Genomic DNA, 27,416 nt, shown 5'->3' with positions numbered 1-27,416 from the left:
GACCATGTACAGGAATGGACTAGCTGCTGTGGTAAAGTGTTTGGGAAGAGAAGTTGCCAGAGATGGGTCATTACTGCACAATCTTGGCTCAAGCAAGGTTTACGACTTTGGTGTTTTTGGATGCTACTTAGCAAAACATGTAAGCTACTGGACAGCAGGTTTTCAGGCTTAAATTCTTATACCTGACTTGTGAGCAAACACCCTCAAAGGGAGCTGTTCTTCTAGTGTGGTCTGGGCTTCCTTCCCCTGAGGAGAATCACCAGGAACCCAAGCTCAGCACTGGCCCTGGGCTCAGAGCACATGTCCCTTCACTCAGGGACTGCCAGCCTCCCCGTGTGGGGCCTCTTATTTATTCTGGAAGGAAGTCAAGCTTCTAGACACTACAATACCCTACACAATTGCCTGGGGAGGCTCTTGTCTGATTTGGTTCTTATTGACATGGGATATGATCTCTCCTAGTACACCAGGAAGGATCCTTGAGTTCTTGTTACTCAATTTGGCAAACTAGAGGGAAGGCTTCTGGCTCTGTCTTGCCTCTCTTTCCTGGTCCTAATGAACTATTAGTTTACAAAAGCCATCCTTTGGGTCTACTTTAGGCCCAGAGGCAACTCCCTTCTTTGATGCCCTTGTGTTAATTTATAACAATAACTACATTTTACATAATGTGCAAAGCCCAGTGGTAGATTCTGAGGCTGATGCCACAAGCACCTGAACTTGAGATCTGTCACAGGCTATTTTGTCTTTGCTCCTGGAAAGGAGGGGCACCTGTGTGGGTCCTAATGGGCGAGTGGTGTGACAGCATTAGTTTGATTAAAGAAAGACAACAGTAGCTTCAGGTCGGGTCCGGAAAGTATCTTCTCCCTTTTGGAACAGACTTTTTCATGAAGTTTATTTTTAAAAACCATTTAAGGGCCAGCCTGTGGCTCACCTGGGAGAGTGTGGTACTGATAACACCAAGACAAGGGTTAAGATCCCCTTACCAGTCATCTTAAAAAAGAAAAAAGAAAAGAAAATTCTAAGAACAAAGAATGTAAAAGAATAAAAATGTTTTGCGTGAGGGAATTTTAGGTAGTAAGATAGGTGAATGTAAAAGTTTATTAAGTTCCTTCTCACCTTGTCACCTGAATCATAACATCTTCCTTGAAAACACTACATCTGGCCAGTGGCTTCATGGCTAATTGCCCTCTTGCAAAAACTCCAATACATTTTAGGATGCTCTGTCCATTTGCTAAGTATCGACCTGAATAGCATCAACTCTTTATAGAAAGAGTTAGTACAGATTAAAAAATGACTCAAACTCAGTTCTAGAAATCTAACTGAACTATTTTTACTCAGTTTGCATTTCAACAGCATGACAGGGGCTCTCTCATTCACACCTATTCTTAGAACTCTACGTAGAGCCTGCAGCCACACTTTGCAATGTGTCAGAACACACAGGACAAACACATGTCTCTCTTTTCTTTTGGCCCAGTCTCACCAGGTCTCCGTTATATTTCTGGCAGCCAAGCAGTTCATAAATGTCACTCTAACCCTGTGTCTTTCCTATCAGGGACCTGGATTCTAACCTTGGGGGGTACCACATTCCATCACTGAGCAGTAGGGAAGGCTCCTGACAAGCAGACAGCAGCTCGACAGGAAAGTGAAGGCGATAGTCACTGCGTGTGGAACAGTGCCCAGAGGGTACATGGCACCACCAGACCTTCACAAGGAATGGGGGTCCTTTTGGTACCTGACCAGTTGGACTGTTGTGGATGGAGTCACATCATGTTCCTGAGAGAATGGATCAGCCACAGTGCCAGGCCATGAACAATAGTCAGGCAGTCTAAAACAAGGGGTGGAAGCAGCTGACTCAGAGCCCTGAAGCAAGGAGCTCTGAGCTCAGTCCTGCTGTGGGGCTCTGAGCAGCCTTGCCTCCCAGCACACTTCTTCTGTCTGCGACAGGTCAGGACAGGCTCACTCCTGGGCTCGGGTGGTCACCATCTCCTTCAGAGCTGGGCTTTCACAAACATGGCTCTCTACTTTCCCCTGAACGTTGTAGAAACCTGGCAGGGGGGCTGGTGTGTGTGTGTGTGCCTCCTTCCACAGGCCGTGCCAAGGCCCAGTGTGGGAGCTAGTCTGGACTCCACACTTCCAAGGCAGCATGGCCCATGGCACCCTGGGTCTTCCAGAAGGGGCAGAAGAGCACAGTGTGAACATGCCACAGTAGCCAACAGCAGACAGGAACTGGCTATGAAACCCTTGCGCCATACATCAGCAGCCAGAGTCTCTTGGGTCAGCAGAGAAGGAAAATGAGGAAGAAAACAGGTTCTCGGCCACAGCCTGGGACCACTGCAGCTGTCCCATAACGAGCCAGCATCAGGCAGCTTCTGGGATGCAGGGAAGATGGACATAATGGTGCGGCCACAGGGAGAGCTAGAGGCCTCCCTGCTCACCCCACGCTGCCTCTGGGTGAATCAAGACGCTCCCAGCCAGCTCAGTGCCACAGAGCACCTGTCACTTGCTTAACTGGGCACCAAGCTGCACACCAAGGCTGCAAGTCTGTAAAAATCCAGTCCCTAACCTCAGAGGACTTGCAACCTTGAGAACAGGAAGCTGAGCACAGCAAAAGGAAGAAACAGCCTGTGTGTGTGATGACAGATCTGGTGATGAAGCCGCCCTTTTTATTCAGTGCTGGCCGTGCATCACACGCCACGTTGCAGCAGTTTCCCTCTGCTCCTTACAACCATCTCACATCCCCACTGGACAGATGATGACATAGAGGCTTTGTAACCTATACTGTGCTGTTAGACCCCCAAGAATGGGGGAAAGTCAAGGAGTCAGCACTTGAAATTATCCAAAGCATCCATGTAGCACATGAACTAGGAGTTCTAGGAGGAACAGGTACCAGGGGGACGGAGAGTCCCTATGGAGGCTTTTCAACCTGGGGACAGCAGCACAGTCCTCGTTTCCCCCAAAAGAGGAACATGCTGAGGCTGACAGTGCAAGGGGACCGCTCTGAGGAAGCCACGGCCCTGGAGGGAGGCAGCTCTGAGCATTCCCCTCCCGGTTCTCCATCTCATTGTGACTAAGCTCTGACCAGGACGGGAGGCTGATAAAGATGAGAGGACATCAGGGAGGAAGAAGGGACACGGGCAAGGATGGCAGGAACTTATTTCTTCCAACAGGTGGCTGGGCGCCTCGCTGGCCAAGCAGCCCGCGGGCCCCGTGGGATTGTCATCCACTTCCCGCGCTATGGGCCTTTCTCCCCCTGCCTCACTCGCTCCCCTCCTTTTCTCTCCTTCTCCTTCATCTTTCCCCTTTCCTGCTTGGCCTTTAGATGAGACAGACAGTGTGCCCATGGACTCTGTGAGTGCTGTTGGGTTAGCTCTCAGGAATGGTTCATGGCCAGCAGGCTGAGGAGGGGGTGGGGAGAGCAAGAGAGAGAGACGCGCTGGTGAAGCTCAAGGACCCGGGCCATGTGTCTCCAGAAGGTGGGCTCTGGCGGTTTCACAGTGAGGGGACGGCCACGGCACGGACACCAAGTGTCTGCACGAAGCTCAGGCCTTCTTTTAAGAGCATATGTGTGATGCACAAAGACCAGGGTCCAACATCTCAGAAAATGACCATTTTGCCCAGAATGGGATGCCAGCTGCTCTATTTACCCTTTTTAAAAAATTGAAGTCCTTATGATGATACACACTTGACTTTCTTTCCCTGAAGATTTAAAAAAAACTAATGACAATTATTACAGGCATTTCAACATAACTTCTTAAACCTGGGTCTGCTAGCAGTTTTACTTATCCAGAATCATTCTGGAAGCCAAGACGGTAAAGAAAATTTCAACAGATCTCTAGCAACCAAATAGATCTTTAGGTGGTAGTAAATATCTATTACTTCAGTTAGCAAAGAAAGGATGCACAAGAAAATAGATTGGGGGATGGGGAAGATGATTTTTTTTAATACCAACATCGCAATACCTGAGGGGCACTGGCAACCCTAATGGTTACTGAGATTCTCTATAATATCTTGGTCGAGGGCAAAAAGAATATGAACCAAATCCAAAAATTTCAGGATTTGCACCATCAGAATTCAGAACCAGAGCACATGTGAGCTGGAGAGGCGACTGCAGAGGAGCTGGCTGTGGGATCAGGTATGGAGGGGAAAGGATGCAGCAGGGGGAAGGTGGTGGCCCCAGCACCATGCCAGGAAGCTTGGATGGCGCTGCTGCTGCCTGGAGGGATGGGAGGCAGCTAGCCCAACACTTACCGCTGCCCTTCCGTGGCAGGCCCGCCGCAGGCCCGATGGCGCCAGGAGCCACAGTGCCAGCCTCTCCCCACCCCATCCTGCCTCTCAGTCACGTGCTCATCTGCCTCAGCACCTTTCTTTCATCAAGCTGGTCTAATGCCTCTGAGACTGTGGAACAGGGTTTAGATGCCTGTCCTTGCAGATGTTCAAGTCTCCTAGGATTACAGCACAGGTCAGGAAGGAAGGAAGTCTGCAGATTGGGAGCTAACACTTCCATCAAACGAGAGCCCAGCAGACCAGGCTGGAGACTGTGAAGAGGGTGAGGGCATTGCCCAGGAACACAAGTAAGAATAAGTTGGGACCATCTCATGGTTGCGGGATCCAGGGAGAAGCCAGGCAACAGCAGAGTGTAGTAGAGGTAGTGTGTGCAGGTGTGGGGGCGACTGGCTTTTCCTGGAGTGGGGTCCTGAGGAGATGTGGGAGTACTGGCACTGGCTACTGCCATCACCCTTCAGATGCTCTGGCATGACCTCAATCCCTGAGCACTCACATCCGAGAAGACCTTCCAGAATGGATGCTGGGCTTTCTGGCCTGCATCGCTTGGGCAAGTCCCTCTGCTTGGAATTCTGTGACTTGCTTCCCCTGCTCTTTATCTCCCTGAAATCCTAACTATCCTTCAAGTCAGTTCAAGTTCCCCTATGCCCCCAGGTGCTGCCTGACCTCATGCTTGCTCTAACCCACGAGGCCACCATGTGCACGCTGCCTCAACGTCAGTCTCTTATGCTGGCCTTCTCCTGCCATCTGAACTGCAGGTCCCTTCTGGGGATGAGTGCCTTCCTCACTCTGGCTCCCTCTTGCAACCTGACCCACGATAACAGATGTCCTGTGCTCACTGAATGAAACTTGTCCCTGGGTCACTGCTTCTGCGTCACCCACTTCAAGAGCCATGGGAGGCATCTTCAGATTTGACAACTGTGGTATTCCCAAGTGGCACCTCTTCTGAATTCCATCCTGGACTGATGACACAGGCCCAGGAACAACGGGATGAAGATGTTTGGGAATATAGGGGTGCTATGACAGTAATCCATAGGGGCTTGTCTGGGGCTTGTCTTAGAACCTAACCAGAGGATATATAAAGAATATGTCGGCATTACACTTTGCTAGGGTTTCAGCGTATCACACGCCAAATATTCCAAACATTTAGGCCATACTAATGGTTCTCAAAGCACTTTCCTTTCAATGAAATAAAGCCCCTTATCTGCTCATTTGCAGAATTGGTGCCAAGAATGTAGTATTATAGATGCAAGATGTCTTAACGCTCCGTTATGTCCCAGAGATGAAGACTGTGGCATATGCACACCCGAACTTAATTAAAACACCCTCCAATTTTCTTTCATTCTGTAGCCAACAATCCAGCTCATTTGCAGTCCTCTAACCCCTAACTGCTCAAAAGAGACATTATAGAAACTCTTAGGATAACTCACACTTACTTTCTGTTTACAGAGAGGGAAAAACAGTTGAGAGCTAGGATTGTCTAAAAGCCAAGTCCTGCAAGATTTGTGAAAGGAGCCTGCTAGATGCACCTCCTGAGGAAACCAAGGGTGCTTATGTGGCTGGGCAGGGGAGGGTGTTCAGCCTTCCCAGCACGTGCGGGATTGCTGAAGCCTCCGAGCAGTTTGGCTGTAGAACCCAAGGGAAGAATGCATTCCAAGGTCCTCGCAACGGTCCTGGACCCTGGATGGCCCTGGGCATGATCTGCCAACCCTGAGCACGGATGGAAAGCAGACAAAACCAAACTGGGAACCTGAGCTTGGATAAGTCTTTAAAAGTCACCCAGTTCTAACTCACCATTTATAGAGGGGAAAGGAAAGCCAAATAGGATAAGCTGCTTGCCCAACTCTCGTGTGGAGAACTAGAAGCAGAACAAGACTAGAATTCAGAACTCTCATCACTAAGGTAGTGAGAGCAAGAACAGTAACAACACACTTTCTAAGCTTATTACCACGTGCCTGGCCGCCTCATATGATTTTTTTTAATCCTCACAATCACAAAATATGAGGCAAGTAAAAGTACAAGTGTTCTTCAAAAAGTTTGTGGAAAAATAGAACTAAAAAGTAATACAAATTTTTCCATGCACTTTTTGGAAGTATCCTTGTACAATCCCAAAGGAATGACACCGAGGCCCGGGGAGAAGTGAATCACCCATAGCCAAACTGATTTCAAGTGGGATCTGAACCTGGCCCTATTCCAGAGAGCTTTCCCCTGATGCTCAGTTTCATTTGAACAGATTAAAGGGAGTGGTGGCTGTTTAGGTTCTTGGGGAGATGTAGATTCCAGCGAGAGACTGCGCCCTTGAGTTTCAGCAGCCCCTAAGCTTCAGTAGTCCACTGTTTACAAAAGTGGCTGCAAGTGTTCCCCTTCCTGGATCTGCGCCCTGTGCAGTGCGGTTTAGTAGCAACTTCCTTTAGGAAGCAGAGTCTACTTTCCTATTCCCAGAATCAGGGCTGGCCTCAACTTAAATGACTGCAATGGAAGTGACATAGTGCCATTTCTGAGCTCAGGCCTTGAAGAGCCTTGCCTGCTTCTACTTGCTTCCTTGGAACCCAGCCAGCTGCCATGTGAATAAGCCCAGGCTAACCTGAAGGAGATGACAGACCATGTGGATCACAGCCAAAGGTTCCAGAGATGTCAGCAAGTCCAGCCCAAACCAGCCATGCCTGGGCCAGGTCAGTACAACCACCCTACCCACCTGTGTCCTAAGCAATGATAAATGGTGACTTGTTTTCAGCCACTAAGTCTCGGGGTGGTTTGTTATGCAGCAAAAACTCACTGATACAGCACTCAAACCCCAACAGTCACACACCTGGTAAGGCTGCACCCCTCAGCCTTGCTTCCTAGGTCAGGGATACTCCTTTTGAAACACAGAAAACTTGGAGTGCTGAGCCAGGGCCCAGTGGGAGACCAGAGTAACAGGGACAGATGGCTCTTCCAGTTTGCGCCACAGTGGTAATGCTCCAGATGTGGCCATTCCCACCTCCCCTACAGACCCCTGACAATCCATGCAGGCCTTGATACCCTGGAGAACTAGCCACTCGTGCCCTTTCCTGTCCATGTTCAGGGATCTGTGGGAGGGCAGTTGGCAATGGGCAGCACACATGTCTGGGAGGCACAGGCTACCAAGGAATTGTCCTGTTCACGCATTTCCACGCAATGAACGGCAGGGGGCAACTCACCGAGGGCACAGGCAAGCTGCCGTGCCGGCTGAGAAAGGAGTTAGAGACGGACACACTGATGCCCTGAGTGGCACTGCCGTCCTCGGGGGTGAAGGCCACTTTAGTTTGCTGGACACAGTAGGAGACAGAGGAGAAGGAAGAAGCAGCATAGGAGGCCTGCTGGACAGAAGGGACGAGAGAGAAGCGGGGAAGGAGGGAGAAAAGCAGAGAACAATCAGGCATGTGCAGGGAAAGGTTAAGGAGGCTGCTGCCTAACTTGGCTCAGGGACATTCTAGAGAGGGATCAAAAATACCTACCCAAGCCTACTGGAAAGAGAGGGTACCCTCCTTTACTTCCTTATGAGATTTAAGTTAACTTTCATACCAACCGTGCCCACTGGAGGCAGGCCAGGCAGAAGGAGGCCATGTCGGCAGGCCTCATGGAGCTGGGTGACTTGGGCCCTGAGCTGCTCCTCTGTGTGAGTACACCCATGTGGCTTATCACACTGCATCAGAGCTCAGACTGGGTTCGTGCTGCCTGGGTTTGAATCTGGACCCTGCTTTTTATCACCTGTCTGGCCGAGGACGTTACTTAAAGATCTCTGTGCCTCAGTCTTCTCATCTGCAAAATGGGGATAATGCTGGTGCCCTGTGCCGGTCTGTCAAGAGGATTAAATAAACTGATGTGTATACAGCACCTGGAATCATGCCTACTATACTGTACGTGGGCCAACAGGCATGAGTAACTATTATTTCCATTTTTGTCTGTAAATATGGGTGACGCCTCCCACATCTGCAAGCAAGGGAGGGTGTGGCCGGCAGCCAGAATAGCCTGTCTCATGGTACACCTGGGCTCTGCTCTCAGATCTACTTCTCCCTGTGGGTTTGGAACAAGTCTCTCTGCCTCTTTCTGCTTCAGTTTACTTACAGTGGGGATGCCAGGAGCTCTGGCAAGGGTCATGGGGAACCACAGGAAAGCTGCAGTGCTTACCTGGGAAGGTGTTCAAGGAGGCCCCTCTTAACAGGCCCCTCACTGGGGCTACCTCTCTACTGGCCTGCCAGCTTGGTGTGAGGGGCCAGAGTGCTCCCTTGGAGCAGGTTCTGATTCCACATGCTCATTAGGGATCTATCTCCAAATATTCAGAAGCCTGCGGCCTGCACAGTATGGAGAAGATGCCCAAGGACAGCCAACAGGCAACAGAAGACACCAGCAGGAGGGACTGAGAATATTTCAAATCTCTCAAATGAAGCCTGGCTCCACAATGGTTTTAATCAAATATCTTAAGATAAAGGTCCCTAGGCCAAATATTTATGTTTCCATGGTGAAATTCCCTTTTCGAAACATCTTTGGAGCAATTTAGATTCGTGCTCAGTGTTGGTGGAGTGGGCAGGACAGGTGAAGCACTGAAACCCTGAACACAGCACTGTGACATCACTAACCAGTGGTAGGACTGGAATCCAGGACTCCCAACTCCAAGCTCAGCCCTACCTCTACTAGACAAAATTGCCTCCAAAGAGGCTGGTCATGGTCTCAAGAGGAAACAAAACAGCCTGCCTGGTCAGCTGGAGCCCACTGATTGTGGGGAGTCATGGGGACTCCTGGGACCAGGCTGAGCCCCAGGCGGCTGCAAGGAGTAATCAAAGGGCATATGTCCTCCAGCTGGTAGCCGCCTCCTGGAAAAGGCAGGGCAGCACCTTCACGTCTTCCCGTGATGGATACAAGATGGCCCAGCTAGCCACACCGGTCCCCTCTCTTGTTTGAAAGCTACCGGACCAGCCAGCATGAGGACACAGCACACGCAGCTCAACACTCAGGAATCCCCTTCTGGATGTGCCCTTCCTGGAGGGCGTGGCTGGACCAGAGGCTCCGATTCTAGCACCTGACTGGAGCCACTGGGTTCTTTAACTGGTAGCAAAGAGAAACAGGCTGGAGGTGCACAGCAGGAACACCACCCTGCCTGCTGGCCTGATGCCCAGTGTGAGCCCCAGTGCCTTGCTGGCTGCCCTCAGTGGGACAGCCGCCTCCTGTGCTGCCCGAGCTTCATCACGCACACGGGAGACCTCTGCACCAGAGCTAGGGTTGTAAAGGAGGAAGCGTGCATGTCTGAAACACAGTGGCTCTGTTTAAAGCCATCTTGCTTCAGTGGAGCTTGTTTTCATCGGGCCCTCCCTGGCCGAGGCTGGGATGTAAGTCACTCTACACAGTCAGGCCCATTATGTACACTGAGTCCCCAGATGGTCACACATAGATGATGCCCTGTGGTCTGACTGAGTCCCTCCTTTCTCGGAGGTCTATGTTGGAGCCAAAGAAGAAAGAAAAACTGCAAGAGACCATCAGCAGAGAAAGCAAACACTCTGAGCACAACGCTGTCCCAGCTGCATGGGGCTGCTCTGGAAGAGAGAGGCCCCACTGCGCCCTGGGCTGGAGACAGTGGAGGGGGTGACAGGAGGAAGTGAAAGCACCCATGTGTTCAGCACCCAAGCCCAGGGCCCTAACATGGACAAGAAGAGAGTTAAACTGCCCCCGGAGAGGATGGTTTTGGTTCCTAGAGGCCTGTTAGGATGGAAAGTCCTGGGCACCAATGACAGTGGCAAGGACGTAAGGCTGGGGGTGCCACTTACCAGCTGCCGCTGCTTGGGAGGGAGGGCAGGTGGAGGGGCCAGCTCCTGCGAGGAGTCTGCTCCGCTGAAGGAGTCATTGAAGCCGTACACCTCCATGAGGAGCTTGTTCTTCTGCTGGTAGATGTGCTCGTTCTGCGGTGTCTGGTAGAACACAGAGGGCTGTGGCTCTGAGTAGTCCTCGAGCAGCTGCATGTAGGCCAGCACTGTGGGACAGAGGGCGTGGGGTGAGCTGATGCAGGTGGGGCTGCTGCACAAGAGAACCCGCACCCCCTCCTCCTCACAGCAGCCGGGGTGACTTCCACCCAAAGTGCACTGAGGAGGGTGAACAGTGGAGCACGGAGGGTTTTCAGGGCAGTGAGACCACTCCACGTGATAGCGCACAGTGGATACACATCATTACACATGCATGCAAACCCACAGGATATACACTACCAAGGGTGAGCCCTGATGTGAACTGCTGACTTTGGGTGATAATGACATGTCAATGTGGGTTCATCAACTGTAACAGATGTTGATCATGGGGGAGGCTGTGTGTGTAGGGGGGCAAGGGGTAAATGGGAAATTCCTGTACTTTCCAAAGTTCCCGTGAATCTAAAACTGCTCTAAAAAATGAATGCTATTTATAAAAAAGCATAATTAGGCACTTCCCTCCCTTGCTGAAAAGCCCTCGGGGTTTCACACTGTCTTCTTCCAGCCCATGGAACACCCTTTGGGATTTTTGCACATGCTGTTCCCAACTAACTTTTGCTTAGAACTCATCAGTCTTCGTCTCAGCCCCAGTTTGAGTCCTTCTTAGTTCTTCCCAGCTTGCACTTAGGTCTCCTCATCCATCCGATTTTTACTGTGTACCTACTACGTGTCTTAGGCACTGACCCAGTGCCGGGCCTACACCAGGGCCTTATGGCGCAAGTGGGGGTCCTCCGGGAGGACTTCTGCATCAGAGAGACAGAACATAGACAAGCATACGGTGTGACAACAGGGGAAATGGGTGCCCTGGAGAAAGTGGGGTGGCTATGGGAGTGCTATTCTAGAATCTGGAAGAGCTGTGAAGCCGAGGAGGAACCTTCCACACCGAGGCTATGGGCAACGTCAAGTCCCAAGGCCAGAAGGAAGGGGGACCAGTGGGCAGAACATATGACAAGGGACAGCAAAAGGAGGCTTGGCTCATTCACCTGTGAGGTCGTGTGGGGCTGTGTCATCAAGACAGGGCAGCAGCTTTATTCTGAACATGGTGGGACCCACTGAAGGACCCACTCCAGGATGTGCATGGAGCTAAGAACCTTTAAATGTCTTGAGAAGATGATTATGGGGCTGCCAGGGCTGTTCTGAAGTGTCACAGTGTGAGTGCTGGAGGTAGTGCAGGAGGGAGAGGTGGTGGTTCCAAACAGGCCTATTTTGAAAATAGAAGCAATAGGATTTACTGCCTTCCGCTCAGAATCTGAGCTCTGGGAAGGCAGGGGCCCCATCTGTCTTGCTTGCTGCTGTCATCAGTGTGCATGCACATCAGTAGAATGAATGAATAAATGGATGAATGAAAGAACAGAACATAGGCCCCCCTGCATGTGGCCCTACTGACTGGCTACACCAGGTTGAGCCCCCGGGTGTGTCCTGTAAAGCAGTCACTGGGAATCCAAGAAACAATAGTAACTAAGATCAGCTCTCTGGGGAGAGGGAGAAATGAGGAGAAAGGAAGTGCTGAGATTGAAACATGCGCCTCCTCCCTCAAAACCGTGCAGAACCCAGCCCTTGCTGTACCTGAACCGACACAGCCACCCAGTTAAGCAGGTCTCCCTCACCTGTGCAGGGTGGCACCACCCGCAGAGCGCCCTGGGCAGAAAACAGCAGCAGGGACCTCACCCGCCTGGGGAGGTGTGAAGTCAGAACAAAGAGGACCACTGTCACCCCTCTGTGATCTCACCTTCCCAGGGAACTTTGATGAGGCAAGTGCACAGCCTGCAGCCCTCCCATGGGGCATCAGTGCACGCTTTATTCCTGATGCCTGGGGCCTACAGAGCCAGAGGGTTCTGGGAGAAGCGAGCTTGTAGCAGAAGCCCCTCCACCGATCTCCACTCCGTGTGTGAACTGGACCCTTCCTAGACACTACCCACAGCAGAGTCAAGGACAAGGCAGGTACTCCCAACACCCATGTCCTGAAGTCCTGCACCATCTTTCCCCTTCTCTAGTCAGTGGAGGAAGCTCCTGGGGATTAAGATATTCTCCATACACATGTATGGGCCAGTGTTACTAGGGAGATAACATTGGGCCCCTGGATACTTGGTTAGAAATGAGTGCTAATTAATTCACTTACAGAGGGAGCTAATGTGATGTCTCGAGCTGGGAAGAAAAAGGGCCAGGTTTGGAAGCAAAGGACCTAAGTCAGCGTGTGGTGGCGCAGGGACAGCAGGTCTCAGCCACCCTGAGCCTGTGCTTTCCCTTCAGGTCATGTCACAAGTGCCATAAACACCTGCCAGGTGGAGGAGATTCAGACACCAAGAGAAAGTCTGCAGTGCTGAATTTGTACCTCATGCAGGGTCCAGGCATATATGAAATGCTCTTGCTCTATTTATGTCTTTCTGGTACCCTTCACTGAAGGAAGGGGTTCAAAGTCACCTTGTTTATTTAAGGTGATAGGCAAGAATTTCTTATTAGGTTCAACAAGCACCAAATGGAACTTGGCTGTAAAAGGCAGGCAGGAAAATAAGGTCGCCTTCTGCTGCTGCTGGAAGAAAAGAGCAGCTTGCAGCCAGCAACACCAAGTACTAGAGGAGGATGATCTCCAGTGCCCACCAACGGCTCCATGAAAAGACTGACACAACCACCTCTGCCTGACATATCAGTAAAACTGATCTTTTCAGGAGGGATGAAGTCCTTGTAGGAACCTGCTACCTGAACACAGAGAAACAACAGTGATGTTCCCAAACTCTAGAAACAACGAAGACCTGGACCATTTCAAAAGTGGCCAGCAATGGCTCTGAGGCCAGGGCAGCCAGCATTGCTGGGACAGCTCAGAGGCCGGTGCTCCAATGGGCACTGGGACTGTGGAGACCCTAGGTGGGCAGTGATCAGGAAGCTCGTCTGGTGCAAGGGGCTCGTGGGGCTGCCCTCGGCAAGAGGAGCTGGGGACCCTCGTGACATCGGTGCATCCCAATGGGCAGGGACACGCTATGACATCATGACCGAGCAGGTAGGAACTTAGTCCAGCGATAGCCATGGAGGGAGGTACTTCAAAACATTCAAGGAAAGATTCATATTATCTTTTAATTTTATTTTTCATGAACATTTTGAAGTACCCTCATGTAAGGGACGAGGACTGTTTTGTTCTTTCCATCAAAGCAATTTTGTGAGGCGCTCCCCAAAGAGTCACAGATTGGAACCCTCTGAAGGGCTCCCCAGGGAGTGAAGAGTGGACTCAGGACTAGGACTGAGCCTCAGAGCGCCTCGAGTTTGGGGTTCTTTCACAGGGCACAGAACAGACTATCCCCTGCATGGGGGTCACTACTGAAAAGTGGACAGGGTCTCAAGGAAAGAGGGCCGTGTTTCTCCTCCTCTGTGTGAGAGAGGTATGATGGGCTGACACACACGGGCCTGGCTCCGAGCCCCAGAGCTGCCCCCACTCGCCTGTCCACCATGGGCATGTGATCAGGCCCTCTGCACTTGCATCTTCATCTACATAACAGGAGTGAGTACACCTCCTTGCCAGGTGGCTGTGAGGACCAAGGTTGACAGGCGGTGGGAAGCTTTAGCCTGGAGTATGCCACGCCTGAAGCTCTGTTTGTGAAGGTTTGCAGGAACAATGCTACAGACATTGATGAATGGGATAAAGCCTCAGAACGGATGCCTAGATTCATAGAAAAATAATTTCAGTCACTTGACACTATTTGAAAGGAAACAACGGCTATCCTTCCTTTCCTTCTCTTCTCTACAGACCCTGCATGAGGACTGCTGCCCACACTTTCTCTAAGAGCTGGAAAGGCAAGGCTCTCTGGTGTCTGCTGCAGTTTGTACGGATGCTCTCCTGCCTCGCTTCTGAGACTGGAGGCTCTGAGGGAAGGCAAGAGGTCAGCCGAGAATGGCATGCTGCTCACGGTGAGCGGAGGGGAGAGGCCAACAGCCCTTTCAATGCCTGCCTGTGCAGAAGGAGAGGCACAGGAGGAAATGTTCCTGGCGCTGTCATTCGCATCCCTTTCCATTAGTGCCCTGGCTTCTAATGAACAAATTTACACAACAGATGGGCATGACATCATTAGCCCTACAGAGCCAGTTCTCCCCGCAGCTCGGAGACCACCCCAGTGAGGCCATCATACAAGCTGGGCAACACAAAGTGGGGAGCTGAGGAACGCCATTGGTGGCCTCCTTCCTCCCCAGACCACCCCATTGGCCCTTGGGATGATCTTTGCTGGTTTTAACGAAGCTAGGTCTTCCCTCTTTTGAGATCGGGACCCAGATCTAGGCTGAGCCAATCAGATGCTCGCAACCGGGAATTTGGAACAGATTCAATTTGTAGTCTGTAGAAGTTCTCTGCTGGAGGCTTTGACTGAAGCCAGGGAATCCTGGGGCTGTGGGGCTGATATGGCCACACGCGCATCAAAATGGTGACAGCTGGTCTGCCGAAGAAAATCGAGGCAGAACTGTGCCAGTGAAGTGGGGACAGTGTGGGGGCAGAGAGTAACAGCAACTCTCTGCAACATGGAGCAGTTAGGGGAGCTGGGAGAAAACAGCAGAACTCTACCTAGTAATTTTATGGCAAATTAACAGTTGGAAAATATTCAAAATACAAACATTCAAAATCTCAGCTCTATCTTGGGCCATAATATTATCATATATTAAAGTGTTTGGTCCAAGAAGTGTCCTTGGCTACTTCTGCCAGGCCACCTCTGGTCCCAAGGCGTTCTGTAAGTGGGCCATCTCCAGTGTCCGCAAACAGTGAACAGCGTGCACCCAGGACACCTCTACACAGGGACCCTCACAAAATCACTGTTTAAAATCCAACGTGCACCTTGCTTTAGGCAGATGTTGCTGCAGTGCTGTCCTGCATGCCATGACACTCATCTCCCTCTGTCACTGTGTTCAAGCCAGGAGGTCAATTGACCACCATCTAATGAGGAGAAGCACACAGCTCCTCAGAGACCAGGCCTGAGCTTCCATGGAGATCATAAAGGAGAGGTCAGCTTATCAGGCTTTCAAAGCAATCATCAGTAATGACAAAACCAGGCTCCCAGAGGTGTCCACATTCCTATAGTCCTATCTTTTATGAAATAATGAGGCCGCTAGCTTGATTTAAGCCTAATGCTTAAATAAAACACACCACCATTTTAGGTTACAAAATGAGCTTCCTGATGACAGCTCAACAAAAGCTTACTGTGTTTGTTTTTCTTCTCTGGTAGAGGAGGTGGCTTTTCTGGGTCACCCGTTGATTCAGGAGCAGTAAAGTCACCCACAAATTCGACAGGGGCTGAGGAACCTCCTTGCTGAAAAGGGAGGATAGCAGCAAAGGCCGTGTAGGGGATGGACTGGACTGGGGCTGAGTTCTGCAGGTCATCTTCAGAGATGTTGTCATACTGCGAGGGGTGCCGCTCGTAGGACACCCTGCAGCCAGAGCTGTCCGTGGTTTGGGAGGCCGCACTCCTGCGCTTCTTCTCTGGAAGAGCAGGTGGCATGTCTGTCTGCTGTCCTGGGGCCAAGGGCCCCTCCGGCTGGGGACAGATGCTAAGAGGCAGCTGGAAAGGATGGCTGAGGAATGGAGACCCAGACTCCCCCGAGGACTCCGGCAACGGGCTAAGGTTACAAGCCACTTGCTGAGGTATCTGGTCCACGTTAGAGAGGTCTTGCTGGAGGAATTCATAGTCGGGATCATAGTGGTCTGCAGTCACAACAGGGACAAAAATGCCTGTTAGCTACAGGGCCCCACAGATACTAACGGCCCCACCTTCTTGCTTTACCCAGTCTCACTCATGAGAGCAAGACGGACATGTCCCCAGTCTCACTACACTGGCTCTCACTTTATTTTATATTCTTCACTCTTTTCTCTGATAAGTAAAACAGGTGGAAATGTGGCTGTTTGCTATACTATTTTTGTACTTTCCTGTATTTTTTGAATTTCTTACTTAAAAAAAAAAAAAAGAAAATGACCACAGCAGAAAACACAGCAAACGATATTGAGAAAATAAAAACCACCCACAATCCCATAATCTAATTACAATCTGTTTACATTTTGATGTATTTCCTTGAAAGTCTTTTTTTTCCCTTCAAGGATTCATTTTTCAATAAACAAGCTGAGAAAACATTATGTACATGGACTTGGATTTTTCCCATTTATCGGTATATCATAAGTGACTTTTAATACTACAGATTATTCCACCAAATGAATGGTATCATAGTTCATCTGATTTCCTACCAACAGGCATTTAGAGTGTTTCCACTTTATCATTATTCCTAATAATGTTGAGATTAATGTCCTCAGACAGAAATCTCGCTATAAATCTCTGATTATAGTCTTAGGATACATTCTCAGGAATCTATTTCACAGGACACTGACAGCTTAATGCTCTTTAAGCACCTGCCTCGCTGCCTCGCAGACTCTGGTCACCCCACGCAGCACACATTCAGTACCAACCAACAAGGTCAGCCCAGGGCTTGCCTGCAACCTCTGCCAAAAGTTGTCAGGGGCTCCCCCACTTTATTTAAAGCCCTGAGCACAGATGGCTTTTAATTTTGGAACAGAGAGTAAAATTACCCACTGACACATTAAGCATAACAACAGTTACTGCTTCAATATCTACTCCGTGGTTTCACATTATTTTATTTAAACTTTCAACCTCCTTGAGAAGCAGATATTGTTATCCTCGGTCTGAGGCTCAGATGCTAAATAACTCGGCCAAGCTCATGGAGCCATTAATTGGTACTCAAACCCGGGACCACATGACCCCTAAGAAGCCACCGAGATAGGGTGAGACAGGAGGAAGCCCGCCACTCACCTAGAGTTTCACAGCTTGTGTTCCGGGAGCACTGTCCACTGTCCCTGTCCAGAGAGGACAGCTGCTCGTCTGACTTGCTGAGCTTGCCTATGCTGCTGCAGGGGGACAGGCGGGGCGACTCTCCGCCATATGAGTGGCTGCCTCCTGACAGTCGCCTCTGTGTGTAACAGTCAACGTCAAAATCCTCATGTGGAAACAAAAACAAACCCAAGTCACCTCTGAGAAATGGTGGCAGAGACCAGGGATGAGGCAATCGGCACATCTACTTAGAGAAGGAAATACCGCCAAGTTCAGAAACCACCTTTGATGTCAGCAATAAAATGACATGCATGGATGAGAAAGAAGTCCTGAGGACTGCCCTGAGTGTGTGGCCAGGGAGGGCCATGGGCCGGGCTCCAACCTCCCCGCCCTGGACCTCCATTATGGGAACTTCCCCCATGTCTTGGAGAGAGAAGGACAACTGAGAAGACGCCGACCCCGCAAGAGAGAGAGTCTCTGGACCTGACCAACACCAGGGCCTGAAGGCCAGGAGATTTCTTTCAGCTACAGGAGCCACACCCCTATCTGCCTTCCCAGAAGGCACGGGGGCTGCGTTACCTGCCTATTAATCCCGACAGGCAGGCTGGAGCCGCTGGTGGCTCGACTCATGGGGGCCACCACAGCCACTCGGGTAGGAGACGGAGCTGACTGCCTTTTCTTGGGTGGCAACGCTGGTGGAGGACTGAAACAGACCAAAACATCCAGGCAAACCAAACGATGCAAACCAAAGCTCTTTAGGATGGCATGAGGGTACAGGCTGTGGGGGTTTTTCACTACTAGCTCTCCACAGCCAATTTTCTTAGTTCAACTCCTGCCCAGTCCCCTCCTGCCAAAATAAATCCTATGAATACCAAAAGAATGAAAATCAGAACAACCCTGCCTTTCCCTTTCAGAATAAATCATACCAGGTCTCATGTGATGGAGGCCGACGGGCAGGCCAGAGGAGAGCTCAGGTGTGGGGAGGGAGGCCTGGGCAGGTGCAGGCATCATCCTGAGGAAGGGGCTGAATGCTGAGCTCTTACCCAGTCTGCGACACCTTCCTCTTTTGCTCCTTCTACCCATTATGTCATAAATAGAGGGGGAAGCTAGGAAAATAGGAAGATAATTACCTATTATCAACCACTCGAATGCCAGGTAAAGGGGGCTTGGGAGGTGCAATCTCCTCATCTATGGAGTCTGGGAGCAGCTCGGTTGACTGCGACATCCCAGTCGTCTTGTTTAGAATCTCCACCTCTCGGTCTGTCAGGGGGAGCTCAGCCTGGCTGGAGAATTGGAAGGAACTCGGGGTTAGAGAAGGTCATTGAAGGGAGCGAAACACACACAGGCCCAGGGAAGGCTAGAATGTGATGGCAGGGGTGTAGGGGGTGGGGCTCTGGGCACTGAGCCTGGGCTCCAAGTTGGAGGTGAGGTCAAGTCCAATTTGATCACTAACAAAATGCTGGGGCTTGGCCACATCCCCCAACTCTGCATCGCAGTCTCCTCCCATAAAAATGGAATCCTTAGACCAGATGACCTAAAGTCTCTCTAAAATGCTCCAAACCTACATTTTCTATTTTTACCCAGGGCTTGAAGTAGAAATTGAGGCAAGGCATTAAAACAGTCCATGTTGCCCTTAGTTTATTCTCTTCATAAAGCTACTATTAAAAAACCAAAAGTGCTCTCAAGTTAAATCCCCCAAATCCAAACCTGTAAAAGTTCTTTCTAATTATTGAAATGACGCTGGCCAGGACAAGCACTAGTGTGTGTCACTGGACACACTCACACGTTCATCCTTAGAAATAGTCAGGTTGAATATTAAACATGAGACAAGGCAATGCTTCAAAACTGTGTGAAACATACACACTTTCACATAACGGGCAGTCACCCAGAACTTCCCATTGAAAAAGGAAGATGGGCCTCCAACAGCCTACCTAACATGCTGCCCACTGCCCAACTGGCTCCCACCCTCTGGCAAGTGCAGACTTTGCTGCCCAATGTGATCACTGTGGCGGGAGGGTTTAGAAAGCACTCACCCATCAGGTTTGCTGGCTGGAGAACTGGGCTTCACTGGGCTTGTTGGAGACGGACGCCCCTGCCTCTCAATGGTAAGTCTGACCAGCTCCTACACCCCACACAAGAGAAAGGCAATGAGCAACGTCCGTTCACTGCTGAGCTCTCACCAGAAGCTAGGCAGTTTGTCTGACCTCCACCGCTGAGTCTTACTTTTCTGCCTACATATTTCCCACACACCATAAATGCAAGGGTTCTTTGCCTTAGGTAATCTGCGACTTCCCAAAATGTCCCCTTCCCTCCAAAAATACCTTCACAGAATGTCAAGAAGTTTCAAATGCTAAAGGCACTTCCTCTTGGAAGCGGGAAATGGTAAACCCCACTGTCTCATAATGACTAAGATTATTACACACGTGAGTACCCAGTACAACAGATTCCTAGTCAGTGTGTGGGGGGAAGAACTACGTTTTCAGTTCTCTAAAGCCACTAATGATCAAACCTCTGCTTTAGGTGGTTTTCCAACGTGAGCTAGCCATGGGTATGGCAGTAGCTGCTACTCTGAGGTGGCTGGTTGGGATCTTTGGCAATGGACAGGGAGTTAAAGGCATACTACGCAGCAGAGAAATGCCTGTCGAACCATTAAAAGAGAAAAAGGAAAAAAAAAAAAAAAGGAATTTCCAAATCATAGCAAAAAGAAAAAAAAAAAAAGGAAGAAAGAAGAGATCAGGCCTATTTGTTTTTGGTTTCTTTCAATTAGAATGCATTTCTCGCAGTTTGACGGGTTTTGAGAATTACATATACCTAAGTAAGCACCACTCAAAAAATACAGAACATGGGCCTGTCAGTTAGCTCAGACGGTTAGAGTGCAGTGTTATAACACCATGGCCAAGGGTTTGGATCCCCATACCGGCCAGCCGCCAAAACAAAACAAAAAACGAAAAGCATTTCCATCACACTTTCCAGTCAATCTACCCCACCCCAGTCACTCATTTACTTCTACTATCTTAGATTACTTTTGCCTGTTCTAGAACTCAATATAAATGGAACCATATACAGTGCAGCATGTACATCTTGTATCCATCTTCTTTTTTTAAACAGCTTTATGGATATATATAATTCACATGACATAATATTCACCCATTTATTTATTTATTTATTTTTTTAGAGGACTTTCTTTTTTATTTTATTTTATTTATTTTTATTTTTTAAATTTTGTTTTGTCGATATACATTGTGGCTGATTATTGCTCCCCATCACCAAAACCTCCCTCCCTTCTCCCTTCCCCCCAACACTGTCCTTTCTGTTTGCTTGTCGTATCAACTTCAAGTAATTGTGGTTGTTATATCTTCTTCCCCACCCCCCCGGTTTTGTGTGTGTGTGTGTGTGTGTGTGTGTGAATTTATATATTAATTTTTAGCTCCCACCAATAAGTGAGAACATGTGGTATTTCTCTTTCTGTGTCTGACTTGTTTCACTTAATATAATTCTCTCAAGGTCCATCCATGTTGTTGCAAATGGCAGTATTTCATTCGTTTTTATAGCTGAGTAGTATTCCATTGTGTAGATGTACCACATTTTCCATATCCACTCATCTGATGATGGGCATTTGGGCTGGTTCCAACTCTTGGCTATTGTAAAGAGTGCTGCGATGAACATTGGGGAACAGGTATACCTTCGACTTGATGATTTCCATTCCTCTGGGTATATTCCCAACAGTGGGATGGCTGGGTCGTATGGTAGATCTATCTGCAATTGTTTGAGGAACCTCCATACCATTTTCCATAGAGGCTGCACCATTTTGCAGTCCCACCAACAATGTATGAGAGTTCCTTTTTCTCCACAACCTCGCCAGCATTTATCGTTCAGAGTCTTTTGGATTTTAGCCATCCTAACTGGGGTTAGATGGTATCTCAGTGTGGTTTTGATTTGCATTTCCCGGATGCTGAGTGATGTTGAGCATTTTTTCATATGTCTGATATTCGCTCATTTAAAGTATACAATTCAATGATTTTAGTCTGTTCATAGTGTTGTGCAACCATCACCACAATCAATCTTAGGACTTTTCATGCCTCTACAAAGAAACTCTGTATCCATCTGTAGTCCCTCCTCATTCCCCCTCAACCCTGCCAGCCTGGGGCAACCAGTAACCTACTTTCTGTCTCCACAGATCTGCCTATTCCGCCCATCTCCTCTTGGCTCAGCAAAAAGCGCCATGTCTGTGTGTGTAGAAGTAGGTTGCTCCTTCTTACTGCTCAGCTGTGTTCCCAGGTTTACCACAATTTCTTTATCCATTCTCCTGCTGATGGGCATCTGCAGGGACCTACTTGTGCTTCACGAGGGCCTTCAGGCTTTCAGCAGGAACATCTACTTCTGAAGTTTTGGAGGAGGCAGCAACGGATGCGAGTGGGGAACACAGCAACATCTCCCTAGATCAGGGACTGCAAAGCCCCTCCAAACTGGAAAAATGCCACACACAAAACTGCAGCAGATGTTGCAAATAAGGTAAAAAAAAAAGTTAATATCCTTCCCAGAGTAATGGCACTTTCAAAAACATAAAAACTAGAAAAAAGATGAACACACCGAAAGAAGTATCAAAGAAGAAATTCACGAATGTAAATATCAATGGTCAATAATCTTAAATTCTCCAGCTTAGACAGTGATAAAATCGAAACTTCCAGACCTGGTGGGTGGGAGTACTGGTTTGGACAGTCTTTCCACAGGATGACTGTATACATATCAGAAGCCTTAAATATTTGCATTGTAAGAATTTTGCCTAAGAAAAATGTCATAACTGTATGCAAAAATTAAGCCACAAAGGATGGACATTACAGCATTATACATAATAGATAAAATTATTCTACTCAATATTCCATAATTAGATATTGGATAATACATACTGATTACATAAGTCATGACAGAACCAAACAATGCACCATTATATTGCCATTAAAAACAAAGTATACCAAGGTCAAGGGTTCAGATCCTCATACTAGTCAGCCATAAGAACAGACAAAAACACAAAGGTGTACCTGCCAGCCACCAGAAAACCCAAAAAACAAAACAAACAAAAAAACCCAAAGGTTACAACAAGTACACGTGATATAGCTTAGAAAGATTGCCCTTGGTGGTATGCTGGTATATACTGTATGTTTTGGAAACAAAAACAACTTGAGAATATATGTAGTAATAGAAAAAATACAGCTATGAAACACCCCCTTATCTTCCTGTTTTTATTTCTTTGTATTTTCTAACTTCTCTAAAATGGACATATTACTTCTGAAATATTAACTGAACAAAACCCCCCTCCAAAACTAAAGGCATATCCATATAACCAGACTGAGTGCCACCCTTCTGCAACAGCTGATGCCTATTCTTGGAGTAATATGGAGAAGTGAGGTCTCTAAGAGTCAAGTATTGGCAGCAGAAAGAAGAACCTTAATACTTTCCTGTTACCACAATTTAGAAGTTAATATTTAAGAAACAGTTTTCTAGCTGGTGCTACAGACAGGACAAGATGGAGGGAGCACAGACCATGTCATCAGAAGACAGCAGAGGAGAGAGGAGAGAATGGAGAGAGTGGAGGTGGCCCCCTCACACCCCAGTGCTTGGAGGAGGTGGGAGAGGCAGCTAATCCCAAAAGCGTGTCACCAGGCCTTGTAGAAGAATGTCACCACCTCAGAGGGAGTCAAAGGGCCCTGCTTTTGGTTCACACTTCTTACAAGCAGAGCAGAAGGGACAGAGAAGCCTGCACATTTGCATCTGCTGTCGCAGGACAAACTCCACCGATTCTTTATGGATTCACAAGCAGTTATAATTAGACTACCATCTTTCTGGAGAGGCAGCTGTGGACTCAACTAATGAATGATGGCAAAAGAATCCTGGAATGACAGGCACACATGTGCAAGTGTGCACCCGAATTCCAGCATGACGTCACGACCGCAGTGCCTCTCCCTTCCACCAGTCTGCTAGTCCAGGCCTGAAGAGTGTGGAAAGGGGCAGGCAGCTTTTATGACTCACCACCAACCTTCTTGCCTAAACAGAAGGTCTCAACCCGTCTTACCCATCACAGACAAGGAGGACCCTAAAAGGCACACACACTTGGCCACCGTGCTAATTGCCTAATCCTGCCGAGAGCTGACCATTTGTAACCTGGCAAGAACCCAATGCCTCCCAATGAAAGCAGAATTTCTGAGAGAGATGTCAGACTTTTTAATTCTCTTAAGGCACAAGTTAGGAAAGACTACAAGAGACTGCACTAGACTAGGTATGTGTCTACAGCCAACTATCAGTTCAACGAAAATCAGTCTTCAAAAGCCAAAAAAGGTATTTGGAAAAGTATCATTCTAAATACCTAATACTGTATTTCTATGTTCAACAAGTCAAAATACAGCTCTGGTGCTTAAGTAAGACAGAAACATGATCCCATCCACCTTCCCACCTTTTCCTTGCTACTGAGAGGAAGCCCCCTCACCCTCAAGAGGGTGTGCACTGCACAAGGAATGCGCTCCCTATGAGGTCCCCATCACCACGCTGGCTCTGTCACAAAGGTCCCCAAGCCTCCAGGACTCATATGAAGGGAAACATAATTTCACTGAGAATACACCCATCTACACCCTGTGGCCCTCCATCCCTGCTCATGTCCCACCTGTCTTTCTTTGTCACTTTCTGGCCCTGTGAATCTCCTGAGTGTGGGAACCAGAGCCCAGGGAGATGTATGTTTACGGACTATGACATAAACCCTCCACAGTTAGTTCTGAAAAGTTCTTCAGATGCCTCAGATGAGTCTGGTCACTAAGTACATGGAATATAGGCCAGTAAGGAGTTTCCTAAAGCTGCACAAGAAAACCACAGGGGTGGCCAGCCCCAGTGGGATTGTATCAGGGCAACAAAAAGGACCTTGCTTGCCCACCTCCCAAGTGGTAATAAGGGGCAGCTTCGGAACAGAGAAGTGCCTTCCTCTCCTCACACACAGTCGAGGAGTGGCAGAGTGCTAAGTGCTCAAGGCACAGGAGTAGACAGGGTGGCAATTAACTCCTGATGTCAGCTCCAGGAAGCTCAGGCCCAGCCTCAGGGCATTGGCTGGCATTCCTCGCACAGCCTAAAAACAAGGAGCCATAGTTGATGCCGAATTCTACCGCAGAAAGTAGGATGCCTCTGAGACTTGCCCAGAAACAGTGCCAGGCCAGGGGTGGGGGTGGGGATGGGGGCTGTGAGGGACGATTTTTAAAACTGGGCACCTTTGTATTCAAAATAATAAAGTAGTTGGGGAAAGAAGCAACAACTCAAATAATAAAAGCTTCTAGGAGTCACTCCCAAAACAGCCTGTAAAGAAGCTTACAGATAATTGAAAGACTTTCTCTTGACTTGTGCAGCTTAGCAGCCAACCAGAACCAGCATGTGTGTCCAGTCAGAGGAACTGCTGCCAAAACTCCTGGCTGGGACGGTGCAGCTCTGCACCCCACTGCCCTCGAGGACTATAACTAATACATGCTTGGTGTAGTGCTTCATGTTAGCAGATTTATTAGAAGATATACTTACTGAACTACTCAGAAAGCAGGTTGGGAAGAGGGTTATTAGAGAAAAGAGAAGGGGCCAGCCGGTTAGCTCAGCTGGTTAGAGTGTGGTGTTAGTAACACCAAGGTCCAGGGTTCAGATCCCCATACCGGCCAGCTGCCAAAACAAAAAGAAGTGAAATAATCCCTGAGTTTATAATGATACTAAAATATAAACCCATTGGGCACCTTTGGAGTTTGCTAGAGAACAATTCATCTATCTGAAAATGGATAAATAAAATGAAATAATTAGGCATTTAACCTGACTTTTCTATTTAAAAAAAACCATACCACACAGAGGAAAGAGAGAGATCTTACTTTAAGCCACACTTAATTATTTTAAAAAACAAAACAAAACAACCCTAAAAATCCTGAGTGTATGAAAGTGAAATATAAGAGTGATGATTTTTTTGACTTATGAAAATATATCCCATTTATTCTTACAGGAAAAACTTCTATGTTATATAATAAATTGGTTCTTTCCCTTTTCTTTTCCCTCTTCCACTCTTTCCTCCTTCTTTTTTCTAAAGCAGCAGAATACTTAAAAACTACTGGCATATAGTAAATACTCAAATATATGTTGAATAAAATGCACCTAGCCATGTAGCCATACAAAAAAGAATTTCAAGTGACTGTAAAATGACTGTACATTCCTACTAGAATAATCCGAAGGACAAAAATACCTTCAAAAAATCTTTAGTCATTTTAAAATAATCATATTGATGGAGGTAGTTGGTAGTATTATTTATTGAGACAGTTTTGTTTCTATTGTGGGAAAAAAGCAAATGAATCATTATGTTAATGTTCTTGAAAACTGGGATTTTCAGTGTGTGGGGAAGAAAATTAAGATATAAGTTTGATGAGGTTATGTAAAAATCCCTGTGGCTGTGCATTGGAAATATCAGTATAAATTCATGATGTGTTTTGTGTTAAAATTAAGCATGTATTTCTGAGCTCTATCCATTGGAGAGAACTAGAAACAGTGACCAACCAGCAGTAAATGAACAACCTTAGCCCTCAGATTGTGGTCTCTAAATACCATTTCCCAATAAGGGGACATCGGAGTCCTTAAAAAACTGTCTGATTCCAGGTCTTTGGTCCTATATGTACAAGCTGACATATAACTCAATAATAAAAAGAAAACAAAAAAACAACAATTAAAAAATGGGCCAAGGACCTGAATAGACATTTCTCCAAAGAAGATATACAAATGGCCAATAAGCATATGCAAAGATGTTCAAAATCATTAGCCACTGGGGAAATGCAAATTAAAACTACAATGAGATACCACTTCAAGCCCACTAGGATGACTATACCAAAAAGACAGATAATAAGTGATGGAGAGGATGTAGAAAAACTGGGAACTCTCATACACTGCTGGTGGGAACAGAATATGGTGTAGCTGCTTTGGAAAATGGTCTGGCAGTTTGTCACAAGATCAAACATAGTTACTACATGACACAGCAATTGCACTCCAAGAGAATTGAAAGCATCCACACAAAAACTTATACATGAGTGTTCATAGCAGCATTATTCATAATAGCCAAAGGGTGGAAACAACCCAAATGTCCATAAATAAATAAATAAAATGTGGTATATCCTCACAATAGAATATTATTTAGCAATAAAAAGAAATGAAGTATTAATATCTGCTTCAACAGGGGTGAAGCTTGAAAATATTATGCTAAGTGATAAAAGCCAGTGATAGAAGCCCACATATTGTATGAGTCCCTGTATACGAAATACCCATAACTGGCAAATCTATAGAAACAGAAAGTAGATTTAGTGGTACCTATGGCTGTGAGGATGGGAAGGAACAGGGTGATGGAGTGACGGGTAAAGGGTGTGGGGTTACTTTTCAGGGTGATGAAAATGCTCTAAAATTAACTAGTGATGGTTGCACAACTGTGAATATACTAAAAATCATGAAATCATACATTTTAAGTGGCTGAATTGTATGGTATGGGAATTACATCTCAATAAAGCTGGTACCAAATCATCTTCCTTCCTCCCCCCCCAGAAAACAGTTATGTATAAGATGAGCCTAGAACATCTTTTCATACCTCAAAGTGAGAAAACATCAGACTTTTAGAGTCACATCAAAATGAACTCAAGGAATGACTTGAAGAAGCTTCCACTGGCCAAAGATGGACCTTGGGCGTCATTAAGAACAATAGCAGCAATGGACTGAAACATTATCAAGTATGTTTAAGTTCACGTGTTCATAATGATAATTTTAAGAAATCCCATGCATTGCTCCTGTTAGAGAAAGCTAGCAAACACTCACTATTTCGAAAATTGGTAAATAAAAGGAAGGAATCAAGTTTTGATCCTGTCTTTCCTCTGAGAATTGTACTTCATAAAGCTGACAAGGGCAAGTCTCTTTTTTAGACATATTCAGGCTAAGTAACGATGAAAGAATGGCAGAAATAATTAAAATGTTATCATTTTGCAAACCCTAATGAATTATGGATCTAGGCGACAATCATCAATCAGCTATTAATATCACAAAGGGAAAGGTACCTCTTGATGAAGCACAGGGCATTACTGAGAAATATCCTCCCAAACACAAAACGCCAGAATCTGATTCAGCCCCGAGGTTTACAGGCAATTTAAGGGACAGAAGAAAATGCTAACCACCACCACATGGGTGCATTCAGCAAAGTGCAGAATGTGAAAGACTTTCAGAAGCAATGACCATTTTAAGGAAACAAATAAGCTGCACGGAGAAGAATGAAGCAGAGGAACTTTACACATGTGCTAACAAATTACACGGTGTCAACTTTATTTCAATCCTGAATCAA

General features: G+C 47.5%; 1 protein-coding gene across 11 annotated transcripts in view; it reads right to left on the bottom strand.

Annotated features, from left to right (window-relative positions):
- Window positions 1-27,416, bottom strand: part of RAPGEF1 (Rap guanine nucleotide exchange factor 1) — a 140,284-nt gene that overhangs the window by 25,463 nt on the left and 87,405 nt on the right. For 5 of the 11 annotated variants that reach the window (XM_063081525.1, XM_063081527.1, XM_063081530.1 and 2 more), the window contains 7 exons: window positions 19,084-19,172; window positions 18,181-18,333; window positions 17,630-17,753; window positions 17,033-17,216; window positions 15,418-15,918; window positions 10,059-10,261; window positions 7,458-7,616 (listed from right to left, as the gene is read on the bottom strand). In XM_063081525.1, coding sequence (XP_062937595.1) covers window positions 7,458-7,616; window positions 10,059-10,261; window positions 15,418-15,918; window positions 17,033-17,216; window positions 17,630-17,753; window positions 18,181-18,333; window positions 19,084-19,172 — 1,413 coding nt within the window. The remainder of the gene's footprint in view (window positions 1-7,457; window positions 7,617-10,058; window positions 10,262-15,417; window positions 15,919-17,032; window positions 17,217-17,629; window positions 17,754-18,180; window positions 18,334-19,083; window positions 19,173-27,416) is intronic. The other 6 variants (XM_063081526.1, XM_063081528.1, XM_063081533.1 and 3 more) reach the window with 2 other exon arrangements.

Source organism: Cynocephalus volans, chromosome 17 (genome assembly GCF_027409185.1).
Source record: "Cynocephalus volans isolate mCynVol1 chromosome 17, mCynVol1.pri, whole genome shotgun sequence".
In the NCBI taxonomy this organism is placed as follows: Eukaryota; Metazoa; Chordata; class Mammalia; order Dermoptera; family Cynocephalidae; genus Cynocephalus; species Cynocephalus volans.
The sequence above is the reverse complement of the archived record's forward strand: the minus strand, read 5'-3'. Positions and strand labels throughout refer to the sequence as shown.